Source organism: Calidris pugnax, unplaced genomic scaffold, assembly GCF_001431845.1.
Source record: "Calidris pugnax isolate Ruff unplaced genomic scaffold, ASM143184v1 scaffold30, whole genome shotgun sequence".
Classification (NCBI taxonomy): domain Eukaryota; kingdom Metazoa; phylum Chordata; class Aves; order Charadriiformes; family Scolopacidae; genus Calidris; species Calidris pugnax.
In genome coordinates, this window is record NW_015090776.1 from 827,967 (window position 1) to 852,435 (window position 24,469).

The following is a 24,469-nucleotide window of genomic DNA, read 5'->3' on the forward strand; positions in this document are numbered from 1 at the left end:
GGCTGGGGCGGGAGGCGAGCTGCCATTGGCCGGCTGCCAGGAGAGTGACGCGTCCGGCCGTTATTGTTACGGGTGAGGCGTTACCGCCCTGAAGCGGCGGTTGCGCGGCGGCCCGGCGATACTGTGCGGAGTCCTGGCGGCGCTGTGCGGTCTCCCGGCGGCGCTGTGCGGTCTCTCTGGTGGAGCTTGACAGCCAGTTTTTCGCCCTGCGGACACGGAGAGATTATCTGGCGGGATGTCCGCCAGATTCAGCTTCGGTCCCGTTCTCCGACGGGTATGGTTTAAGGCAGGACACCCCCACCTCCCCCCTCCCCCAACCCCAGCCTCTCGCAGGCCTGTGGGGGACCCAAAGCCGGGGTCGCCCAACGGTAGCACCAACCTACCGTGTGGCCCCCGGTGGGTGTACGGGGTTTGGCTCTGAACTCGGAAGCCCAAGCTCAAACACCGCTTTGTTACTACAAGGTTTAAAAAACCAGCGCCGGCGTTAACGCCTCCTGGCAAACCAAAGCAGGAGGCAGCTTCTTGCCGTTGTGTCAGCTAACGTCCTATCAGAAAGCCAGAACAAATACGGTCTCATTCAAGAAAGCTTTTCTAAAAAAGCACCTAGGCGCTGGAAAAGTGAGAGATCTGGTGGACTCTTAACACATTTCTGCCTTTATTAGTCATAAGAGTAACATATTAGTCTTATGAGGAGAGGCTGAGGGAGCTGCGGGTGTTCAGCCTGGAGAAAAGGAGGCTGAGGGGAGACCTTCTCACTCTCTACAACTGCCTGAAAGAAGGCTGTAGAGAAGCAGGGGTCTGCCTCTTTTCCAAAGCAACAAGTGATAGGACAAGAGGAAATGGCCTCAAGCTGTGCCAGGGGAGGTTTAGATTGGGTATTAGGAAAAATTTCTACACCAAAAAGATTATCAAACATCAGAACGGGCTGCCCAGGGAAGCAGTGGAATCACCATCCCTGGAGGCATTCAAAAATGGGTAGATGCGGTTCTTAGGGACATGGTTTAGTGGTGATTTTGGCAGTGTTAGGTCAATGGTTGGACTCGATGATTTTAAAGGTCCCTTCCAACCTAGACAATTCTGTGATCCTAAGAGACTCAGAAAAACAATTGAACTTCCAAATCGGATCACCTCTGCTGAAGTGAAGGGTGTTTAGGGCCACACTGACAACCAGCCTCTTTTTTTTTTTTTTTACTCAGATACATAATAGCTGTGGCCACAGAAGAGAGTAAAAAAGGAGCATAAGCATTGACATTAAGCACAATGGCTAATTTTGTAGTCACAATTGACGTTACCTGGGAAGGAACACCTGTTTGCTGGGGAAAAACATGTTCTTGACTTCAGTTGCCCCGTTCTTTAAGACCTTTAGTGTAATAACAAATACATTGAGTCACAAAGCGAAAACACTGCTCTAAATGATAGGTTTTGGTTTCGTTTTTTTTCTTTTTCAAGTTACACTTGGACTCTGTAGATCTCTGTTACATATATTATTCTACAAGCTATTTCTTACCAATTAGAAAATCACACAGCTTTGTGAGATTCCTCTTAATGCAAGCCAGCAGCCCTAGGAAAAAAATATAATGCACACACTCATATGCGTAAGTATATAAACCCTATTATTAAGGAAACAGCTAGCGGGAAAACTTTATTCATATATCAGCCTTACCTGCAGAACCACCTCCTTGACAGAGGAGGAATTTGGGATACCTCATGTGTTCCGCCGAAGTCGCCTGAGCTGGGAAGCTATAATCCGACTGTAGTTATGCTTGTAGCTTGTGGCCTGTTTACATTTTTCTGGTAGAAATTGACTTAAGGGCAACAAATAAATACAACTCAGGAGGTAATCAGAAGATACTGAGGTTTTGGGTTTACAGCCGTGAGTTTATGTTTCAAAAGCATAGGACTAAAATAAAAGAACGTTATCTTCTTAATCAGTTATTTAAGACCCACAGTTATTCTGCGGGTTAACCTTTGTAGTTAGGTGACTTTATTGGTGGGGAATTTTTTTTTGCCATCTGTGATCTCAGTTTTACAGTCTGAAAGCCGTTCATTTTGTATTATCTTCAGAGTAGGTGTCTGCTGCTTAGAAACACTTCAGAATTACAAGTTTCATTGAATTATTCCTTTGGCATTTTTAAATGCCTTATGATATTTTTAGGTCTGGGGGATAGATGTTCCCTCTGAAAGGGCAGAAACATGCCTGGGAAAAGTCCCAAGTGGCTTTGAGACATGGGAGGTAGGAGGCTGCCTTTCATTGCTTGGGAAGGCTGTTGGGAGGCTGGGCTAGGAGAATAAAAGGCCTTTAAATTCTGCTGCACAGCAGGCTTTCTCTGCATTCCTTGGGGAAAGGGTTTCTTAAAATACAGTTTCATTCCCGTTAAGTTATTTTGATGTGTATTTTGTAGATCTGCTGAGGTGTTTAACGGGGGAGTTGGGTGATAAAGCGTTGACCCTGGGACGCTGTACACAAAATTGCAGAGGAGATAATGCCGTGTCCCCTCAGGCAGTCTCTGCAGAGTCACCTGAGGCCACAGGCTGGAGAGGCTCCACAAAGCTTCACGGTTCCACGCTGCAGTGGGGAAACCGTCCTCAGTGTGATAAAGCTGAGAGAAATAGATGCAGAGCGTGATTTCTGGATACCTCAGCAAGAAATTGTAGATTTTACTTACGCAGCAGTGGTAAGCCTCATTACAAGGAGAGTAATTTGAATAAAGGATAATGTGTCTGATGTTTTCATAGGCATCTGTAACTGCGTCCAGATAACCTCCCACCTCAAACAGCATAGATTCTGGATGGTTGTCTTGGTCAGTACAGTTTGTAGCATGGCCTTTTTGGACTACTGTGCCTGAGAAACTCCTCAGTTCATAGAAGAGAAGGTGTTTGTTTTGGAGAGTTGCTGTTGATCTGTATGGGAAGCCAAAGACCCTGTGAAATTCTGCATGAGGAACTCTTGCTTCTTCACCAGTTCGTATGTGGTAGGGACATTTAGCACAGTTGTGGTTCTGTCTCTGCCAGCAATAGGGCTTTACCACAGTCCCCTGACTTGTCAGATACTCTTGGAAAATCTTTTTCTCTCCTGGATTCATGTTCTATTGAAAAATCTCCCTGTTCATGTGCTATATAGTTGACGGTCCTGAACAAAAAAGGAAAGTAATATTGTAATTCAAGCCTTCAATTATTTTTTTTTTTACCTTAAACTGCGAAAATAATAGTCTCTTCACAAATGTACTGAAACTTGTAGCAGCAAATAGAAACTTGGTTGATGACCCAGAGAACAAAGCTCTCTTGCAGTTTGGGAGCATTTCAGTTTTCACCTTTTTGCTAAAATCAGGAGTAAAAAATATTTCTCTGGCTGCTGCCCTCTTATCCTAGACAGAAGGAACTGCATAATAAAACAGCCATGCTTTTCAGGAAGATGAGCATATGCAATCTGTCAAAACAAACAAGTAAACAACACCAACAAAAAAAGGTATAATTACCATCTCAGCAGCTCCAGCTCAGGGTAATAGTCAATCTGATTTCCTTCACTGGCTTGTTAGGACAGGTTCAGAGTTTCCACTTTAGTGATAATGCAAGCTTTCTTTTCAAAGAAATTTTCTTCACCGATTATATGGTGAAGTTACTGAAGAAAGTTACTATTTCCTCCCCGGTTTTCAGTTGGGCTGTAGACGATTTTTTCCAAGAGTGGTAACTTTGCTCCAGTTGCAATGGCGACAGCAGACAGGCTCCTTTGGGTGTTTACAGGTGCCAAGTGCTAGGAGACGAGAATACAAACAGGATTTTCTTTTGTACAGCCAGCCACCTGTGGTAGTTAAGCTTCTGTTCTTCACCTGTCAGTATTTGTTTCCGATCTTACGTGATTAAGTTTCCTTTGTTTCTCTAGTGCTGCTTTGATACAAAGTTTTTATAGCTGAAAGGTGGATGTTGTTTTAATGAATACGTTACTGAATTTGTTTCCAGGTGATTGTTATTTCTGTTTGTATGTCTGTTGTGCCAGCTGGGCAGAAAGCTCCTGTTGTACTTCTGCTCTCCCACGCAGGCAGCCAGTGCATCCCGTCTTTAAGAAGTTTCTGTACATCCCTCACTGAGTCTGTAATTCAAGCAAGCAGTGGACCATTTCATGAGTAAGCTAAATCGTGCCTGCTTTGCTCGGGCAGGGTTCCAGATGACTGCAAACACAAGTTTTGTGTAGATTAACAGCTTTTGGCTCAGCCCCTGAGGCAGATAATTTTTTTTCTTCACTGCTGCTCCAATTGAGCCACTCATCATCCCTGGATCCAGTTTAATTCTGTTACTGCTTCTCTGACTATGAACAACTTTTCCATTTGCATATTTTATTACAGCTTGCTTCTGCATTCCATGTTGTTTTGCCCCTCGACTGTCAGAAATTCCTTTTCTTCTTAAGTTACTAATTTGATTAATTCACTTTTTTTCCACCTCCTGACTCTATGCCAACTTCCATGTATTTTCCTGTGTTGGAGCTCTTTCCTGATCAAGGCCATTGTGGACTTCTCATTCAGATTACGTCTAAAGATTGCCTTCCTGACATCAAGAATGCCCCATTTGTCATTTTTGATGTTTCTGTAAATTTTTGAGGTTTCTGCACATTTTGATGTTCAGTTACACTCTGTACTATGCATTGCAACATAATCATGGCAGTGGTGTGTCTCAGAAAATAAAAAAAACAGCAGGTCTGAAGAAGGGACCATTTTTGTTTGTGTTGGGGCAGCATGAGAGAGTTATTACACCAGGCCAGTTCTCCTGCAGGTTGCCAATATTATTAAAGACAATTTAAAAAGCTGCAAATATGGAGCAAGGTTCCGATTGCTTGTCAGTGCTGGTATTTTTGCAGAGCTGGAATGGCCACATGATGGCAATGTTGCATGCCAGAGATATATCCCATTTTACACTTGGTGGTGGAGGCAGTGGTTTGAGCTCTTTCAGTGTGTTTAAAGGGGTGCCACCAGAGACACTTAAAATTTTATATCTCCCTCTAAAACTTGCCTTTTTGTGTGTTCGTTAGGTGGTTTGGCCTGATCAAATCTCAGTAAATATTCAGTCTTCTCAATTAATTGTGTCACGTCTTTACAGGATGGGAGTCAAATCCCAAAGTACCCGGTCTGATGGATTAATTGGAATGTGTTCCACAACCTGAGCACATTTCTGCGTGCACAGCACCAGCCTTTGGCTCCTTTGCCAGCACTGTCCCTGTGCTGGGGGACACGGTGACCTCTGCCTCTGCAGGATCCAGCCTTCCAATCGGTCTGAATCCTCTACCTCTCTGATGAGCACAGAGGGTCAGGGAGCAGAATCCCAAGGAATCCCTGATTATAAATGCCAGAGGCTTCTCATTTGCCACGTATGTCAGTGCTGTGATCATTTTGGGCATGCAAAGAGGAAGGATGTTTCCAAAAAGTGCAAGCTGAGCAAAATGGAAGAAAGCTGACCACTCATCGTTTTCTCAGAATGGACCCATTCCTGGTTTATGAGGAAGCAGAAAGTTGATTTTTTCTTTAGGTATTTTTGCACGACTTTTTCAGGAGTGGAATTTTGATTTTTTTGTATTTTTGCACGACTTTTTCAGGAGTGGAACAAAAGATACAAATGTGTTGCACAAGATATTTTATACTGATGTATATCCACGTCCATATGAATGTGTGTGTATGTATATATGAGTGTAGATTAAGCAGCTAATAGGAGCACTCATCATTTTGCTCTCTTGCAGAAAAAAAAATTGTTCCCATGCTCAATTTTATTTAGTAATACTGAATAGCTTGGTAGCATTTGTCATTTTCAAAGTAGTTTATAAATCTGACCAAGTGGATAAAATATAGAGTGGTCTAAATGGCTCTCTTCCTGGTATTTCTGCTGCTTAGTGTCACTTCGATCCTATACAGGGGAAATTGTTAAAGTGGCTTCCGACTTCCAGAGTGCCTAATTTGTCACAGTGATCCTGATGCATCTGCAGAGGTAGTAAATGTTCCAGACTTTAGCTGACATTAATAGTTTATATAGTTGGAAATTTGGAATTCAGACGGTTTCAGGCTGGGAAATAGAAAATGAAGGTAGTCAAAATGACTTCTTCCTTTAGGTATTTTTCATCTTGATTTCAGTGTTTGCAATCCTAATATTAACCCTCTAATATTAATCTTTTTCAACATGCAACCCTTCCTGAGCTCATAGGCTGTTCCACATCCTCAGAAGAAATGTTTGATTTTAAATATGTTGTATGAACCTAAGGGTAAATCTTTTAACATCTGAAGTTGTTAGGGGAAATACCATCTTCATCTATCAATTTCATTGCATGAAAATATCATCCTTATATAGAAGATCATGTCTAATGGATATGATTAGGAACTCAAAGCATGTGTTAAGGAATTCAACAGATCCATGCACCCCCAATTATATTTGAAATTATAATTATATCCCTGCCCCTTCCAACTATATTTGGAGGGGACAGGGATATAACTATAATTTTAAGAAATTGTTTTGCTTATTACTAAAATGCATGCATCTTTGGGGCAGAGGGCAGGAGCTGTTTAATAGTGCTCCACAACAAGGTATAAATGTTCACAGGAGGAATTGGAGAGGAATGCTTAATCCCGTTAAAACCGCAGGGGAAACTTATGTGGTCAGTACGTAATTGCTCAGGTTGGAAGTTAGCCAGGATACAAGCCATATGTTCTGCTTCTAGGGAAAAAAAGGCGTAATGATCAGGGATGTGCATTTTTTTATCCAAATATTAGCTAAACCCTAGTATCTCTTCCGGCTTAAAAACAATTCTGATTCATTCCAATGTGCCTAGTTTGGACCTGATACTGGTTTTACTGATTAAAACTTGGGACACTGAGATTTATGAAGATGCCTTTGGGAGCTAAGTTGCATCCATCAATTGGGCAAAAGTTAATTACATGTGATTATATGGAAGTATGATGATTTTTTTTATTCCCCTAACTAAAACATGATCTACTTCCGTAGTCTTGTACAAGTGTAGTTCTGTTTATGTGAGGGGACCTGGTGCTTCCCCCAAAAGCACTGCACACAGTACAAGAATGGTTCCTTTTTTTGCTGCTGAAATATGAGTGTTGAAATTCTGTTGCATTTCTAAGTACGGCTTGGTTCAAAATAATCTCTGTTGGAAAGCATTTTACACATGACTTCATTCAGTAAGAAGTTTATCTGAGTTCAAAGTACAGAGGAGTCACATGGTCCTTAAACACCAGAGACTTGACGTTCTTGTGCAGTCCTAAGATTTTTAAAAATAAGAAGTGCAGGAAGAAGCAGAATGCTCTCCAAAACAGCTAACAAACATTTCCACACGGACAACTTAAACCTGAGCTGTTGAGGCTTAACTTGTGTCCACGCTCAACAATCTCAGGTTCATTTAACACATGAGTTGGGGCTATCTGGTGCTGTGGGGACGCTGGCTCACAGCTCCAGAGCAGAGCCCTGGTATTTTGCATTCTGCCACTGGGCCATAAAGATTAGTGAGGATTTAGGTCCCGAGTTTGGAACGTTTCCTCCTCAAGCACATGTGAAAGTCAGACCTTCACAAAACCATTCCACCAAACTTTCCTCACCTGGCTTGTCCAACCTCAAAGTGATTTAAATTATCACCTCACTTCCAGGGATTTTTTCACCACTCCATTTTTTTTTGTTGTTTGTTTCCCTTTCTCTATCTTTACATCTAAATATAAGAATTTTCCCCTTGTCTATTAATTCAGAGTGGAATTGAAAAAGAAGAAACAACAAAGTAGGTTAGTTTTAAATCTTCTATCCACTGTTAAATTTATGATGCTTCTGATAACAAACAGCGTAATGAGCAACAGCTTGCCTTCCACTTCTGTTACATTGGCATGTAGACTGGCTAAAGCCAGAGCACTCTGCTATACTCAAACTGCCTGTAATCTTGGAGAACTCGATATGAAACCGTGTTTGACAGGCAGCAGGCCTCCTGAAGTCTGTATGGTACCACAGAGTTACGTGTCTTATGCCTGTCTTATTTATCACCACTTCTTTGCCTGAACATTACTGCTGAGTTTTGGGGGTTTTTTTTATGGCATTGCTTATAACCTCACCCCTAACACCGCCTCTGAACTGTTCCTCTCTGCAGCAGCCTCTCAGATCTCTGTTAGCTGGGCAGGAAAAGGAGCTGGCAGAAGCTGATGGGCAGCTAGCTGAGCAGGTAGCAGATGAGCTACACTGACAAATTTTCCTTAGTAGGGGCATTTTATTCCATCTCTGTTTGTCTGCTGATTTTCCAGAAGTTAGTAGGAACCCAGCATGTTGGTGACCTCTGTTAATTTCTCAGCTGAGTTTGATGGGTTCAAATGAGTCAGTAAGTTCAGAAATCACACAGGATGGAGCAGGAAGAGGGAGAAAGACAGCAGGATTGCATATGCTTTGTTTCTTTAGGATTCTAGGTTAATAACCATACAGAAGCACTAAAAAAAAAAAAAAAAGACCAGTAATTTACCAACTATTGTGTGTAAACTTTAGATTGCATAAACTTTGTGCTGTAGAAGTTGAACGTGTTTGAAAATGAAAGCTAATGAGAGCCAAATGGTATGTCCATGGAGATGTAATGGCCTGGGACTGTAACATGCAGAAGGCCATTAAGCTATACTAGGTATTTTTGCATTTCAGCTATGTCAATTCTGATTTTACTGTATGAGAGGAAATGAAAATTATGCCCCATCACCTTGGCATGGCGCAGGGGAAAATTATTTGTATGTTGTGAATGAATCCTGGAGACTGCATCAAAGCAGGGGTGATCCTTTAGCTTATATACTATTAGTCGTAGCAGCAGTTTAAATAGCCCACGTAGATCACTATTCAGTGTGATTATAAAAGTGTTGAGGCCAATAGCCATAACTGATATTCAAGTGTTTTCTTTTCAAAGAATCATGCTGTTCCTTTGGATGGCTTTCACTCAGGCAGACATCTAAAAGAGCCCTTGAAAGATTTTCTGGGCTTGGAGACACATATTTGAATCATAAGCCACTTGAGAAGGTCTTGATTAGTGAAAAATGGGAACCTGAAAACACAAAGAGAAGAAATGATGATAGTATTTATTTCAGACTTGGAATTTGTTTGCTTGTGAGAATTCTAGGCAATGCCTAGAAGTTTAAATTAACAAACGTGAGGGCTCTTGCTAATGTCACTGGGAGTGTTTACATGGATAAAATTAAGCAGATGTATAAATCTTTGCAAGGTATGGGACTAAAACAGTAACAGCTGCCAAAGTTGATTTAGTTATTGGATGAGGGAGGGTACTGGCTGCTGAGGGTGATGGTTAATATTGTATGAAACTAGTCAAAGTAGTACTGCTGTTACTCTCACAGACATGAATTTGGATCAATATGTGGTTGGATTAAAAAAAAAAAAAAAGTAAATAGAAATCAGAAAAAAGATATTTCAAATGGCAGCTAAAAGTGCCATATTTGTTTGTGTACACCCCAAATAAATTGGCATCCAAGACTTGCACTTGCCACCCTCAGCAATTCATGAGACTGTAATAAGCTGTAAGTGCCACAGAGTGGGGAAAACCAGCAGTCTTCCTTCATATTTCATGGTCTGCGTAACCTTGAGACACATATTGTCACATTCATTTGGATAATCAATCTCATTCATCCTCCTCCTGACACCTATCTCTTAATTTCATCTGTTTTCTTATGCTCTTCCTACTCGCCTCTTCCTCAAATGTGGACTCTCTCCCCCTGAGGGCTCTTAGACTGGGTATTGCTAAAGTTGAGCAGTCTCCTCATTAGTCATATTCAAGGCAGGAGAGAGATACTGCAATCTCCTGCATTGAAATGCAGATTTGTTCCCTAGCAGAAAGCAATCTGTAAAGGGAATGACAGGTAACAAATACTTAAATGTCATAGGCAGGGTGACCAGTTTAAATTTTAGGAGAGTAAAAAGTATAAGGAAAAATAATAGATGAAGTAACCTGGGATTTTTCTTGCTTTTTGATTATTTCAAAAAAATCCCATTCTATTGAATGTGATCACAATACACATTCTAGGTTGAGAAATTCTTCTGTATTACTTTATCAACTTTTATCAGTATGCTTTGTTTGTCAAACAATTGGACAGATTTCCTCTTGACCTATGAAAAAGACAGCAAACTTGCCAAGAACCTGTATTTGTAGATAGAAAATGTGAAAGACCAAAACATAAGTTTAGAGACAGATAGACAAGGGACCTTGTCTCTTTCTTTGAAGTAGAATGATATAACTGAGTTTGATTCTATTTGACTATCAATTTTTAGAGGAGCAAAAAAATGAGATAGGTCTAAAAGCTGGCTTCAATTCACATGAAACACATAAAGCAAGTAGAAAGAAGAAAGTTAACAAAAAAAGATTGAAAACAGCTACTGAATGACTGCTAGAACTACGCTGGTTCATCTTCCATTTGAAGTGAAAATGTTTCTTTGGACTCAAACAGCCATATTTCATTCTTAGAAAATATCAGTTCAGAAAATAATTTGAGATTTAGTGTCAAATGATTAATGTGTATACAGAATTGCTTCGGTAAATATCAGTAGAGCTAGGATGGTTTCCAGAAGTATAGGGCCAGAAAAAGTTTTACCAACTACTTGCATAAGTGTCGTAAGACAGGCAGAAATGTTCATTTTTATATGAAGTATGAGCTGTGTTTGTGAAGAATATTGCACCAATATTCAGTCCAATTCTGATCTCACTTCCACTTGTCTAATTTAGGGTCTGACTTTTGAAATAAATGGAGTTGCACTGGCGTAAAACCTGTTTAAGTTGTGACTCCGCTCTGTTAACAGTATAAACCAGGCAAATAAAAATTAGCTAATGCAATAAAGGATGATTATACCTATCAGCTCCTCCTTCCAAACTAGCTGCCTAGTGATTCAGATCAAACAGACTGACAAATGTTGGCTGTATGTGAACAAGCAGAAAGAGGAGGCCAGAATTTTTTTTTGTTCTTTGGGAATACCCAGGGATGTCTGGGGATGTTTTAACTGGGCTGTGAGACTGGGTATCCCAAACAGCCTCTATGGCCCTTGTGACTTTTTGGGGTTATTTACAAGAATTGTCATCAGTAGGATTACGTGGTGTACATTTCCAAATGGTTTGGTGGGGCTCAGAGTGTTGGTCTGGGCCAGTTCCATCTCTAATCTAGTCATTAACACAGTAGAAGAGTGGAGAAGAGTCACTAAGATTTCTCTATTTAGATGACTTACGTTCTTTCACTCTGCAGAGATGAGTGTTAGATGAATAACAGGATATAAGATCTGCTGGTCTCTAATAGAATAAGACTTTTTACAGCGTAGGAAAATCTGCTTTCAATTTCTATTGTTAGGCATTATTTTAGTCAATGAAAACAGAGTGTGCTTGGGAGGCTGCCTAGAAGACATGTGATTTCAGGGTATTGCTATTTTCTGTTTTATGAGAAAAGAGCCAGCTTTTTTCTTTTATGTCATGGTTGGATAAAGTGATGTATTCAGTATGGATGACGGGAATTCACTCAGATTCCTTTAATATGTGTAGGGCAACTCTACGTGCTCACTGATTGAATAAGGGAAGCTATTTCTGTGTACAGCAGTGAAAATTCAGCATCACATCTGCAGAAAGACCAGTTTCAGACTCTTTGGAGAATCCCAGACTTGTCTGTAACTCACTGAATTACACAGCACCATCAGTAGGCAGATCCTACCCAGAAGCTCAGGGTCCAGCAGCCCATTTGGTTGTTGTTCTAACCAGTGCACTGCAAATGTGACTCTTACTCATCTCCATGCTGAATTTGTGTATGAAGCTTATTGGTCCTGCTTCTTGCAGCTTTGCTTTTGGAGTCAGACTGTATAGGTGAAAGCAAGATGTATTTTTCCCTATATATATATATATAAAATTGTTGTGTGTTTGCTTTTAATGAACATGTTTATTATATTTAGATGATTTGCATTTTTCATTTTGTGTTGCTGTTTAATGTAGAAAATATCAGACTAATTCTTTGCAGGTCTGCTGACTCCTGAGAGCATGTTTACTTACAACGATCTGCAAGGAATACAGGAATTGCTCTGTCGTGTACAATAGCTGTGTATGTGGCTGGTTGGTGAATGCGTGGTGAAAAGACAGTCAATGTGGTGTAAACACATTACCCCTCTCTCAGAGCAAACAGGAGGGCTGGATCTCATCACAGCATTTCGGGAGCGGGGAGAGATGGGCTGCTGATTTCTTAGTTCATTCACCACAGTCCCAAAGGACAAGGTCTTTTGGGAATGTACCTCAAGGGCTCTGTTTCCTTGCATGCAATTATTTTCTGGTAATGCTAGCCAAGGGGAGGAGCTGCATGCTTTTTCCATTCTAAGTGAATACCAAAGTGCTCTCCTGACTATTCTCCACTCTTCTTTCAAGATTCATGGTTGGCAGAAGCTCTGCAGAAAAGGATGCTCTGATCTTTGCTGCCTACCTCACTGTGTCATTAGCAAGGTAGATAAAAACTCTCAGGGTGAAGGACCCTGGGCTCCGGAGGCATGAGTTGAGGTTCCAGATTAGCATCTGGGTTTAGACCTCCCTCTGATACTGCACTACATAATGTACATGGAATGGTAGCCTGGAAAATAAATTTTTAAAGCATCATTTCTTCAACTCTTAGCTCCCAATTGCTGTTCAGGTAGCACGATGAAGATTTTATGAGGAAAAGAGTGCCGACTGAACCTACTGGCTAGAGAAAAGAACTGTAAGTCAACATTTCTAGGATTTATTCCTGGCGTTTGCATGGAGACAGTCCCTCCCAGTATTTTAGCTGCCAGTGGTTCAGTTCCTGCTCTGTAATGTTCATCATTGTAACATTTCATTCTTTCTGCTTAGAGAACTGTGGGATATTCAGTTCAGTAAAAACATGTGAAATTTGAGGGGACTTGATAAAGGAGGTAACAAATGTGTTAAATGTTACAAAAAACAAGTTGTAATGTCCCAAACTGTGCTGAAGTTAACAGTTGGTCCTTTGTGCTCATATAGTTTGTCTGCAAAGTCAGATCATAATTGAAGATGATTCATTGCTCTGTACAACCTTTTGATGCGCTTCAGTATGAAGGCTATAGTGTAAAACCATATCCTTCTAAAAGAGAAATTGAAACAGATCTGATTGAGAAAAACGTACATCTGGTGTAGTCATGCCTTTTGCAAAGAGCTCAGGCTTTTATATCCCAGAGCGGGAGAAAAATCTTACTTAAATAAGGAAATGCTTAAAGAACTGCAAGTTTCTTTAGGTTTTCAAATGCTTTAGCAGGGCTGTGTCTGGATTTCTCATCAGATCATAAGAATACCTTGGGTAATTCTTAATAGCACTTGCAAAGACAATGCAGAATGGCTTGTGTGTGTTTGTTGGGTGTTGGTGCTTTAATCCTTGATTTTTCTATGTTTTTATGTGTGTTTATATATATATAAGTTAAGGGTTAAAGTTTGACAGCTGTGACTGCTACCTAATTCACCTTTTCTATCTCTATTTTATGTACAAGTGCTTGATAACTTGATTTATAAAATGGCATGTCTCCATTTTGATAACAGTCTGGAATGTAAAAGATGAAATATTTTGCTGCCTCTGAGTTTCTCAGCTTGATGGTGTGTTGTACCACTTTCTGTGCACAGGACATGGGGAGATTTTTGCTCTGTAATATTGTAACTCATTGTTTCACTTCCCACAATGATAGTTTCTATTATTGCCCTGAATACAGGTTAGATTAATTTAAAAAAAAAAAAAAAAAAAAAAAAAAAAAAAAAAAAAAAAAAAAAAAAAAAGAAAAAGGAAAAGGAAAAAATGTTGTTTACCTCTTGTATTCTCCAATCCAAGTTTTTTGAGAAGGGCATATTTTTTACCCACACTCTTTGTAACACTCCTGTACAGATGATAATTTTTTTTTCTCCTTTCTATTCTTCTAGGGTGATTCCCTCCCCTCCCCTGCATTTAGAAGAGAAGGGGGCACTCTAAATATCTGCATTTTTGACACTAAGAAATAATACAATTTAAATTATCTTGTTAGACAAGGAAAGTAAAGTAAAAATACAGAATGATAAAACTTGTCAAAATAACAACAGAAAAGAAATAGAACTTTACACAGGAAGAATGTAGCTGTTTTCTGTTTTGGGCCAGGTGTCATACTGAGTCATAGAAAACCTGGATTTCCACCCAACATATGGCTTGCGTTGCCATATCAAAGCATAGTTCCTTTACATGGAAGAAAACCTGCTGGCTTAGTTGCTGTTAATATTTTTAAAATAATGTCTCTGTTGTACCTTCAGTCTGATGGCTTCAAAGTGCTCTGCTCCTGGAAATAAACTCCTTGGGGCAGGAAGAGTCTTGATATATTTATTTATTTACAAATTGTTTGATGCAGAATTAGATCTTGGTTTTGCTGTATGGATCCCATCATAACATGTGTAAAAAGCAAGTACATTTACTTGGTGAGCATGAAAGGGAAAGATATTTCTTCCTTTATTGGGACGTGGTCACAGGTTCTTGTAGTCAGAAGGATCTCTGGGATGAAGTACTTATTTTGTCTGGTTTGGAAGAGGGAAGATACGGTGGAAGAAGGACCATAGCCTGCTGTGAAGTCACTGAATTTTCACATTGTCCTGTGTGAGAAAAGAAAGAGGTGTCTGAAAGATCAGAAAGTCTTAGTTTTATTTCAAAACCTGGTTTTGGTTCCAACAATCTAGTTCTTGCATTTCCTATAAATGAGAAGTCCCCTAGATCCTGCAGGGTTTTGTTGTTTTGGTTTTGTTTGTTTGTTTGTTTTTTAAAAACTGCCATTCACATTTATATTAATTTATAAGCAATTATAAAACATTTCTATATTTAAATTTATTTTATTAATTTACAGTTTCTGGAGTGATGAGCACTAGGAAGCCTCTGGCAGGGGACAAAGATGGTAGGAGTCTAGGGAGAATTCTGCTGGAATGTTTGGGGGAAAGTTCTTTCAAACCCAAAGTATTTCTAATGAACCACATTGACTCAATAGATGACCCACTTTCTGATTAAAAAACCTTAACATAGGGAAAATTTTGGACCAGTTCTATTGTTATCCATGTCTTAAATGTAGGTAAATACAGAAAACTCTTCCTAAAATCATGTAAGTTTCTGAAAATTATGTGAGGCAGTGCCAAATTCCTGACTCACAATCCTCAGTAATCGATTATATTGCCTTCCTGTTGGGTCCCCTTTTGACCCAAGCAGCTTGCCAGTAGTTTGGGTTCTTACAGACTTTTCTCATTAGGAAGAAAAAATAATTAGAGCCAGGACATTTTTTTTAAAACTCAATTCACTTGTTTATAAAAAAAGGTATTCGCAGCAATAACTTTGTGTTGAAGAGGATTCAAACTGCCAGGAGGTTTTTTTTCTTCAGTTTCCAACTTCTTTCCAGGTAACACCTTTCCCACACTCCTCTCCATCATCACACAGCTTACAAAGTATCCATGTGCCACCATCTTTCTTATTAGTATTCTTTCTTCATACAAGTTAATCAAGGAATATGTAATGCTCTGACTATGTGCTATAACTCAAATTAAAAGTAAAAATTTCCATTTATGATGACAAGTAAATTTATCTGGGTAGCAAGATGCAGATACTTACCCTAGCTGTCTTGCGTTCTCTTCTGTTGAAACTATTGCCCCTGTAAGTAAAAATGACCAAACCAAATATGTACCCACTTCTGAGTTACCAAAACTATTATAGTTCACTACAGTAGCATAAATGAAAATCACCAATGGACTGTACTTTTTTTTTTTTGGCTACAGTTATAGAATCAAGAATCAAACCATCTCTTCTTAAAGGTTTCCTAATTTTACTTTGCTCCAAAACTTTGTCTTACTTTGCAAGGATGTTTTCAAATCCTCTCTACTCTCAAAGCAACATATTGGCCTAAGCAAATGAGGTTTATCTAAGTATGCCTTCATTTAGCCTGTATTTCAACAAATTGTATTGTTCAATAAATGTCAGGTATTTAGGTAAATTATGTGTGGCAAACATACTGATTGCTGCACCTCAGCAAAGGCCTAGACAGGTCAGTAGTTACTTATTTTAGGGGCCTTCTTGAGATGCTGTTGTGTAGGTGCTCTCTTGGGTTTAATGGCATCTTTCTTTGCAGTGGAAACATGATAAACTGGAAAAATTCCTCTATGGTCTTCACTCAGTATTGTTTAAGATACCATTTACTTGCTGGCCTGAATACCTAGATCAAAGGAGGCTGTAAAACAATTCCTCAAATAATTGAGCAGGGTAAGGTAAAACAGTGACCCAGATAAGAAACATTTTCACAAGCACAATAAGCATAATAAAATCCTGAAGAGGGACCCCTGGTGTCTGTCTCCCATAGAGACTCGTTAAGTTTTGCTGTGGGTTCTCTTTTTTAAAATACCTGTTTAATATCTGCGTTTGATATGGGTATTGTGCTCCATTCTTGTATAAGCACAGGAGGCCAACAAAGATTATGGAGGACAGGTTAGCACAGCTAAAAGATCTGTTGCCATATGACTGTTAAGGGAGATGGCTAGCATAGTACTCTGATCTTGGAACTAGTCATACCTTGAATGTGATACATGTTGTCACTTTTTTTTTTTTTTGAGCCTTTTGATTAAACATGTAGGAACAAGAAAGTTATATGCCCTGTATATTGCATGCGGGGCTCTTTGTTTTAATGTATTTTTATGTTAATCAACATGTGCATAATGAGCTGAAGATTACTTTGGAATATTTGCTTCCATTTTCTTCTTTTCAACACTATTGGAAGAACTGCTTGCTTTGTCCCTCAACTGCAGACTGAACCAGAGGAATTTGTTGTTTGTCCACTGAGTAGGCTGACATCTGCCAACAAGGTTACAGTGGAGGAAATCCATGGTAATTTAAGAGAAGGAGGTGGGGAGAGAAGGAAGTGGACCCATCCTGCCATTCAGATGCAAGTGGTGTGAGTGTTGTGATGACACAGCCTCAGGAAAAGGACAGAGCTTCAAACTGTAAAGTCTGTCACCGTAGAGGTATAACGCTGCTCTCTCCCCTCTTCCTTTGCTCCTCACTAAACCACTAGTGGCCAAACTATTTTAAAGCGTTAGTTAGTATTACCTAGATGTGATTAGCAATGAGAGGCAATTTGAAAGGTCATCTTCCTTAAAAGGAAGAATGGAGCAAGGCTGGAGTGTTACCCAGTATCAGTGTAGTAAAAACCCAGTATATATCCTTGTCTGAACCCAATTATCAGCCTTGCCTGACTTCGCTGGAGATTTAACTGTCGGGTATCTTCCAGAACTTAGCTATGACCTCAGATGCTTTGCATTTTGAGATTTAAATGTAAGAAAGTTAGCACGTAATATATGGATTTTCAAATTAAAGCCCGAGGAGCAGTCTGATGTAGAAGAGCAGGAGTTAGTTCATGGCTGTAATCCTTGGATTAAATGTTGGATTTCTCTATGCATGTAACTAGACTTTGTGTTTCTCAGGAAAAAAATAATGTCCATCAAAATAATTTTGAAGCCTGGGGAGATGTGGTGATAGCTGCTTAGTCAATATTGCTTTTCTACAGAGTAGAAAGGGATTTAAAGTAAATCTCTTGATGTTCAGATTAAACTGAACAATATCCTTATGTGTCTCAATGACAGCTGTTAGGATTACAGCCACGTAATTATCAATCCCATCTGAGAAGCTCCTCTCTCCCCAATATGAGGGTCACATAGCCACAAGACTTAAAAAGTAATAATGTTTCCTTTATCTTCCTTTTTTAGGTGTTAAAGGAGTTATTGGGGAAGCCATATTGAGATGTTGGAATATAGAAAATTAATTGTATGTAAATGAAAGGCAAGACTTTTCAAGGCAAGGGAGTAAACAGGAGGGAGGTTTTTCTAGGAAAATGCTAAATGAGATAAAATCACAATGTATGGCAAGATTGCTGCCTGGATCGCTAGTTTTAGGACACGTCTGGCCTATAATACATATACTTGAGCCTCAGCATATTCATTGGGTGATGATATAGAATGTATATCTGTGGCTTTGCATTACATTAGCTGTTTGTTAGGGTTGGAGGCAGTGTCCAGGTTCAGAGTGTTGTAGCAAGTGCTGCTCAAGCCCGTTGCCCAGGTCATTGCTGCGAAGCCTTTACAAGGGATCCGCTTTCTTTGTTAAAGCTGTTGTTCTGGTTGCCACTTGATACAGCTTTGGTGGTAGCTGGATCAAATTGTTAGTGGGTTCTGTGTTATTGTGAGAGACTGAATGTAGTCGTTTTTAAAAATGAGCTGAAAATAACATCTTACAAGTCACCCTGCGTTTCTTTGTCAATGATTCTTTGTTAATTTCAGCCTCTCTTTCTTTTTGTAAGGATTTGTTCCTAGGCTGCCAGGCCTGAATGGAGAATAGGAAGTCATTCCAGCTGTTTTCCTCGTGTTGGCACTCTGTGCTGAACAGGAATTGCTGAGCAAAGAACATCATTTCCCCAGAGAGGTTTGCTGGGGTAGCACAAAGGCAGTCTGGACTTTTTTTTAATTAAAAGTTCCTGCCAAATACTATCATCAAGGGCTGGGGGAGGGAGGGAGGGAAAGAAATACATGAAGTTTGGAGTTCGCTTGGAAGAGCAAGAAACCTGCCTGGGAAAGCAAAAGAGCATTGTTTTTCTCTACCAAACTCTTGCTTTTTAGCACATATCCACTTATCCAGAAAAGAGGACTGGGATATTTTTTTTCCCCCTTCAGTCTTCTGTGAATCTTGGTTCTGATTATTGCGTCTCCAACAAAGTTGGAGGGATTGTGCAACTTTGCACTTGGTTTTGGACTAGCTAGTGGAACAAAAAATAAGCAGAATTCCTTCTCTTAAGTGGGCGCCAAATTATCAACTGGCACATCACATCAAGTTATGGTGATAAATGCACGTCTGGTCCTGGTTTGCAGTAAACTTAAATTCTCTTTTCTTTTTCTCTTCAGATAATAAGGCTATGGCTTCTTTGCTTTCTTTTTGCTTTGCAATAGAAAGGTTAAGAAAACAATTTATGAAGAATAATTGACACATATTTGGGAGAAAAGGAAGATAGAGTTTCATTTAACTTCTTGGTGCAGGTTTAATCCAGGATAAACCCATAATGACCGAAACACACTGCCACCTGATGCTGTCTGGTGCTGGATGGAAAACGCATCGGTTAGTTTATTCCAGTCCTCAGTGCACTTGTGACCATTTTATAAACTCATTTATTGCATTTGACACTTTCTGGTATTCTTGCTGGCAGTATTACTAAATAATTGCCTTGCAGTTTGAATAGTCCTCTCTAGCAAAGCAATCTCAGATAAGAAATTATTTATGGATGAGAGACTGTATGTTTTAGCTCATTCTTTGGGGATGCTGCAAAATGCCTGTAACGTCAAAGGCAGCTGTGGCCATACTAAGATTGACAAATTGCTTATGTAGTGCAGATATAGTTCAGTTGTGGACAACTATGGGGTAACTTGTAGGAAAAGCTCCTCCATGGATCCTCTCAGTGCTCATCTTATAACCCAAAGTGAAAGTATTTCATATTCCTTTGACTTGTATGTGTTAGTGTTTTTTAATATAACTGCATAATTATTCATTATCTGCTCTAGGTTTTGATTTCCAATCCAGTTCATCTCCCTGAGCATAGTAACATACTGCACAATTAATTTGCTGTTTATAATACTCCCTTGAAAATAGTATCTTCCATCCTGTTTATTGGTGTGTTTCCAACTGATCTCTGGAGAACAAAACAGTTGGCTTCTGCTTGAACTTTTGTATTACAGTGTTCAACCTTGGCCAAGTTTGAAGTTCTTACTTAGTTTTTACTGAGGAGAAAGTATGTTTGACTTCAGCTAGATTTTTGTCTATGTAAAAACTTCAAAATATGTCTTTAGTAATATCATCCTGATACAATGGATAGGGTTTAAGTTTGCTAAGTAATGCTCCATTGACGGTAAGCTGGATGCTTGTTCAGAACAGCACAAGACTGATCTACAGTCTGGCTTGCTTGTTAGTAGGTTTTCTAAACTTTTCTCTAATACAGCTGGGGCTTTATGTTCACGTATTAATTATTATGGAGGCATATATAAGCAAAAGGATATTTCTTCTCTGAGCTTGTGGAGGTCTCAGAAGTGGATTGCATGTGGGGCTTTATATACATAAAAGATTCATGTACTTTGTTCAGCTGTCACTGTGGTGGGTACTTTGAAAATACTGAAGCCAAGTATCTTGTTAATATACCCATCACAAAAAACACTAGATTATTTTGTTTTTTGTAATTTTGCTTGGAGGTAGACAACGGGATTCCTCCCACTGGAACATGGGCTAATGTGTTGTTCTTACATCTTGTTGCTGTCATGTTGCTGTTCCATTCCTGCTTTTATATAAACAACTTTTTTTCTACCATAGTGTTCTAGACATGGATCGTCTCTAAAATTTTCCACTCTGCTGGGATCTGAATACATGAGGATTTCCCCTTCACAGAGTTTTGTTTATGTTTTTATTTTGCTTTTTGGACTTTGTCTAATTCTTCAGTAAAGATCATCTGGAAGAGAACTGGGGGAACTGTCAAAACACGGGCTGTTTCCTGTCATTGTCTAGAGTCTTAAGCATTGTGGACATCCATCTCCTTCCTGTCCTTTGTTTCTGGGTTGATAATGTTGTCTTTAAATAAGTTCTAATAAAAATAGATGTCATAGGGCTGCAAATAGAAACTAGTATCCTTAAATGAATGTCTTTGCTGTCTGAGCACAATGCGCCAATAATAATAAGCAACCGAATCCCAGCGGGTACTGAAGTGTTTACAGCCTGTGGTTCTAATCCTGTCACCTCTCCCTTGCAAGTGAATCCACTGAGGTCACTAGCAGCACTTCTTCAAGGAAGTGATATATTGACTACAGCAGCAGCCAAGTAGCAAGAGCCCAAGCAGTAAGAGGAATTTCTCTTTAGCTGAAGATGCTGGGAAAGGTATAAAATCGAAACGTTTCCAGGGTGGAATACAGCAGCAGCTGGTATGGGAGGAATCTGCTCCATCCATGATTCCCTGAACAATATTGCTTGTGAAACACCATCGAGGCTGCAGTGATGATTCCACACAACGGTTTGGGAACAAGATGGCCCTATGGAACTGATAAGCTATATATTTGCTACCCTGAGCCAACAGTCTGTCAAATTTTGATAAAATGCGGACTTTTGTGTGAACTGGGCTCATTAGAATGTCAGTATAATACCAAAACATACCTCCATCCCAAAGGCTACCCACCTCCAAGGTGCAACCACTCCACCTTGATTCTGCACCCTGAATTTTTCATAAACTATACCTTTAAATGCGAAACGAGAGAATTTTACACCAATCATAATAAAGGTATTTATGACTAGAGTCACTCAAACTCCACCTTGGAGGTAAAAAATAGTATAAAAATAGCCCAAGAAGGGGGGGATAGTAGTGAAGACACCATCGTGAACAAGTCAAGGAGGACTCCATCACACATTGCCTTTGACTTCTTGGACCAGTCGATGGGTTGAGCCTCTCTCCCCCCCTGTAAGGACACGTTTGGGTAAGACTCAGACTATACCTAGTGCTTCCTCGGGAAATGCGCCTAGTTAGTTTTCTACGTTTATAGCCAGGCTGTACTGTTTCTAACTTTGTTGCATGTTTTCTACTATTAACAATATTTTTATTTGCATGTGCTTTGCAGACTGTGTATTTATCACTGACAATCAATAAGAACGTTTATATCTGTTGCTTGAATAACCTGCATTACTTACGTAGCTAGTCGTTTCAGTTTCGCGTTGAATGTAACCAAAGATTTGACAGTGGCCGTGCTAGTACATGAGCATGACTAGACTGAAGGTGCAGTCCACTATTAGTGTATCCAGAATCGTGATATTTTAATATATTAAACATGACTGGACTAATAGTGGTGAATTGGGCATCACTCAGAATTTAAACCTAGCCACACCTAGCCTCTGTGGGAGAACAAGGGGTTAACAAGATTGTGGAAGAAGCAGAGACCAGGAGAAGAAGCAGGAACAATGGCAGAAGATGGCCCATGAGCATCTCCAGACCTGTAAACAATGTCTGGCCCCCTGACTGATGGAGGGGAATCCCACCCGCCTGTCGGTTGGGGGTTGCAGGGGAGTGTCCGTTGGAAAAGAATAGACACTGGTACTATATAAACTGCATGTTGGTTATAATAAAGGATTCTGGTTGTATCACCAACCAGGGTCCGTGCCTTCATACGCTACAAGCCTCCCACCTCGGTGAGGAGTGTTAGAATGCAAGGGGGTTTATTTTCTGCCAAAACTACTTTGCTTCTTAATGCAACGCAGAGAAAACAGAAATTCAAGTGGGCTAGGAAGGGGGCTTGGCTGGCACTGCATCTAATGAACATAATTAAGCATCTTCTTTATCTGTGCAATGGTCCTATTAAATTGTTGCGTTTCACAAAAGAGAGAGAAATATTATGGATTTTAAAAGTAAATGTACTGCTATCTGCATTTCAAGACTGCCTTTCTGTTGTTTTCAAACAGATACGGAAATTCTCCTTCAGGAAGCTCATTTGTTGCGGATTTCGTAAAAGACGAAAGAGCGACCCACCTGATGAAGATGTGGAAAGTATAGCCAGCCTGCAAGAGGTAAGTCACTGGTGTACAGACTGTTGTATCTGATTATGGGATATTTTAGATATGGCGGAGGTAAAAACAAACAAACACCTCAAAAAAGCCAAATCCCAGCCTCCCCAAATCTGCATTTTATTGCACTCCACTCGAAAGATATCCTTTCCAATTTAGAGACTTCTGTGTTCAAGGCTGTGTTAGTTAGTAAAGCCCTGAAATGTTAATTGTTCGAAAAGATATCCTTTCCAATTTAGAGACTTTTGTGTTCAAGGCTGTGTTAGTAAAGCCCTGAAATGTTAATTGTTCGAGTGGTATGTATGATGAAAAAACACTATGTGGTTGCAGAGGAACTCGTACATATATTTCTAAAGTTAATTGTTACATGTTTGTTTACAGTTCACTTGTTCTTTGCTCCTCTTTGTAAATCTAAATAGTGCTCAAAAGAAAGCTGTGGAGAAGGAGTCTGATTTAATGGTGCCATCTTGGCTCTGTAGCAGGGCTATAAGAGGGTAATAAAATCCTTGTAGGATTTAGTAAAATCAGATAGAATGAATGTAGCATTTAAGAAAACAAGAGACCCATAGATATGCTGAATTCCTGCTTCACTTCAATTATTTCCCTTTTAGCCCAATGAAGAGAGGAAAAAAAGTGACTACTCTGGCTTACTGTTGCTCGAGCACTGGGAAAAAAGTAGGGTCAGTAGCCCAAGCCAACTGGAAAATGAGATTCTTTCTTATGTCTTCTCTCTGAGCTGAATTGAAGCCTATGTTCTGTTTTCTGTTATGCTAGTGGAAATCCTTTGTTGGCTTGGATTAATAGCATTGTGATCTGAGAACAGAGTGCCCATCTTACGTGAAAGCTTGTAAGAATTTGTTTTAGACCTGGCTGAGAAATCTGTCCATGGTGTTCAACAGTCTTCAGCATCCAGAAGAGCTCTCTTATATGACTGGCATTCAGCAGGCTTCTTAAAATGGAGTCTAGGAATTTCTGAGTATTTTTAAATATGTCCCACAATAAAGGCGGACATAGTGTTTAAGTTTAGTATGGGTTATTTAGAATAAAAAACCAAATAAGATAAACTATGACAGTAATACAAGGATTTGTAATTAATTCACCACTGTTATTTAAACGAACTCTTACAGGTTAAGAGTTTTGTGTTTGCGCACAACATTCAGCAATGTCAAACTTTATTGTGGGGTTCACAACTCTCAAGATTGCTTTATGCAAATTTTCCTCACGTTTAAATGTGAGCTATGCGGTTACTTTTAGACATTTTAATTGTGATCTCTAACATCTATAATGCCATTGGAAACATGTGATTACTAGGATTTGTTGTAGGAACAGCTTTTAAATGGAAACTTTTCATTTACTCTTTCTGGAAACTAAGCATGCATGAACTGAATGAGTCAAACTTAAGACATGCCATCTGATTATAACTCAATGGGTGGGAGGGACAAAGTCCTTGGGCTTTGAACTAGTTAGATATAAATACAGACCTAGCTGGCAAAGGTCTGTTCAGAGGAACAGGAGGCCCCAGATAGAGTGGGAAGTACTCCCAGAATCCTAAATAATAGAGACTCCAATATAATTATTAAGCCCAGAGTCCTCTGGGGGGTGCTTGGATTAAAGGATAGCAGAGCAATACAGGCTTCTAGGGGAGGAAATATTTCTTTTTTTTTCTTTTTTTTTAAGGGGAAAAATGAAAAAGACTGTAGAGTGAAAATTAAGGAGATGAAAATCCTAATAGTCAACAGAGATTTATACTGTTTAGGCATACGGTAACAGGGCCATAAAAGGCATATGTGCGATATATCTGTAGCCAAAGCAAAATGAAACAGAGCAGAAGGGAAAAAGAAAAATATGTTTGTAAATGGGAA

General features: G+C 39.6%; 2 protein-coding genes across 6 annotated transcripts in view; one reads left to right on the forward strand and one right to left on the reverse strand.

Moving 5' to 3' along the window:
- Window positions 1-82: 82 nt before the first annotated feature.
- Window positions 83-4,067, reverse strand: APOBEC4 (apolipoprotein B mRNA editing enzyme, catalytic polypeptide-like 4 (putative)). Of its 5 annotated transcripts, XM_014948372.1 has the most exons (5): window positions 3,477-4,067; window positions 1,664-3,130; window positions 1,508-1,561; window positions 1,293-1,360; window positions 90-206 (listed from the first exon to the last, which is right to left on the reverse strand). In XM_014948372.1, exon 2 carries the CDS (start codon window positions 3,081-3,083, stop codon window positions 2,115-2,117), a length of 969 nt encoding a protein of 322 aa, XP_014803858.1. In that variant the 5' UTR covers window positions 3,084-3,130; window positions 3,477-4,067; the 3' UTR covers window positions 90-206; window positions 1,293-1,360; window positions 1,508-1,561; window positions 1,664-2,114. The 5 variants fall into 5 exon arrangements, with proteins under 5 accessions (XP_014803865.1, XP_014803858.1, XP_014803851.1 ...); XM_014948365.1 differs by having other exon boundaries at window positions 1,293-1,561; XM_014948379.1 differs by lacking the exon at window positions 1,293-1,360 and having other exon boundaries at window positions 83-206; window positions 1,508-3,130.
- The window catches only part of RGL1 (ral guanine nucleotide dissociation stimulator-like 1), a 112,369-nt gene continuing 88,033 nt past the window's right edge, over window positions 134-24,469 (forward strand). The window contains exons 1-2 of the mRNA XM_014948322.1: window positions 134-274; window positions 22,506-22,610. Coding sequence (XP_014803808.1) covers window positions 236-274; window positions 22,506-22,610 — 144 coding nt within the window. The 5' untranslated portion in view covers window positions 134-235. The remainder of the gene's footprint in view (window positions 275-22,505; window positions 22,611-24,469) is intronic.

What these genes read in the sequence shown, in the direction of transcription:
- APOBEC4 (XM_014948379.1), bottom strand. Translation starts at nt 3,083, where the DNA reads ATGAATCCAGGAGAGAAAAAGATTTTCCAAGAGTATCTGACAAGTCAG.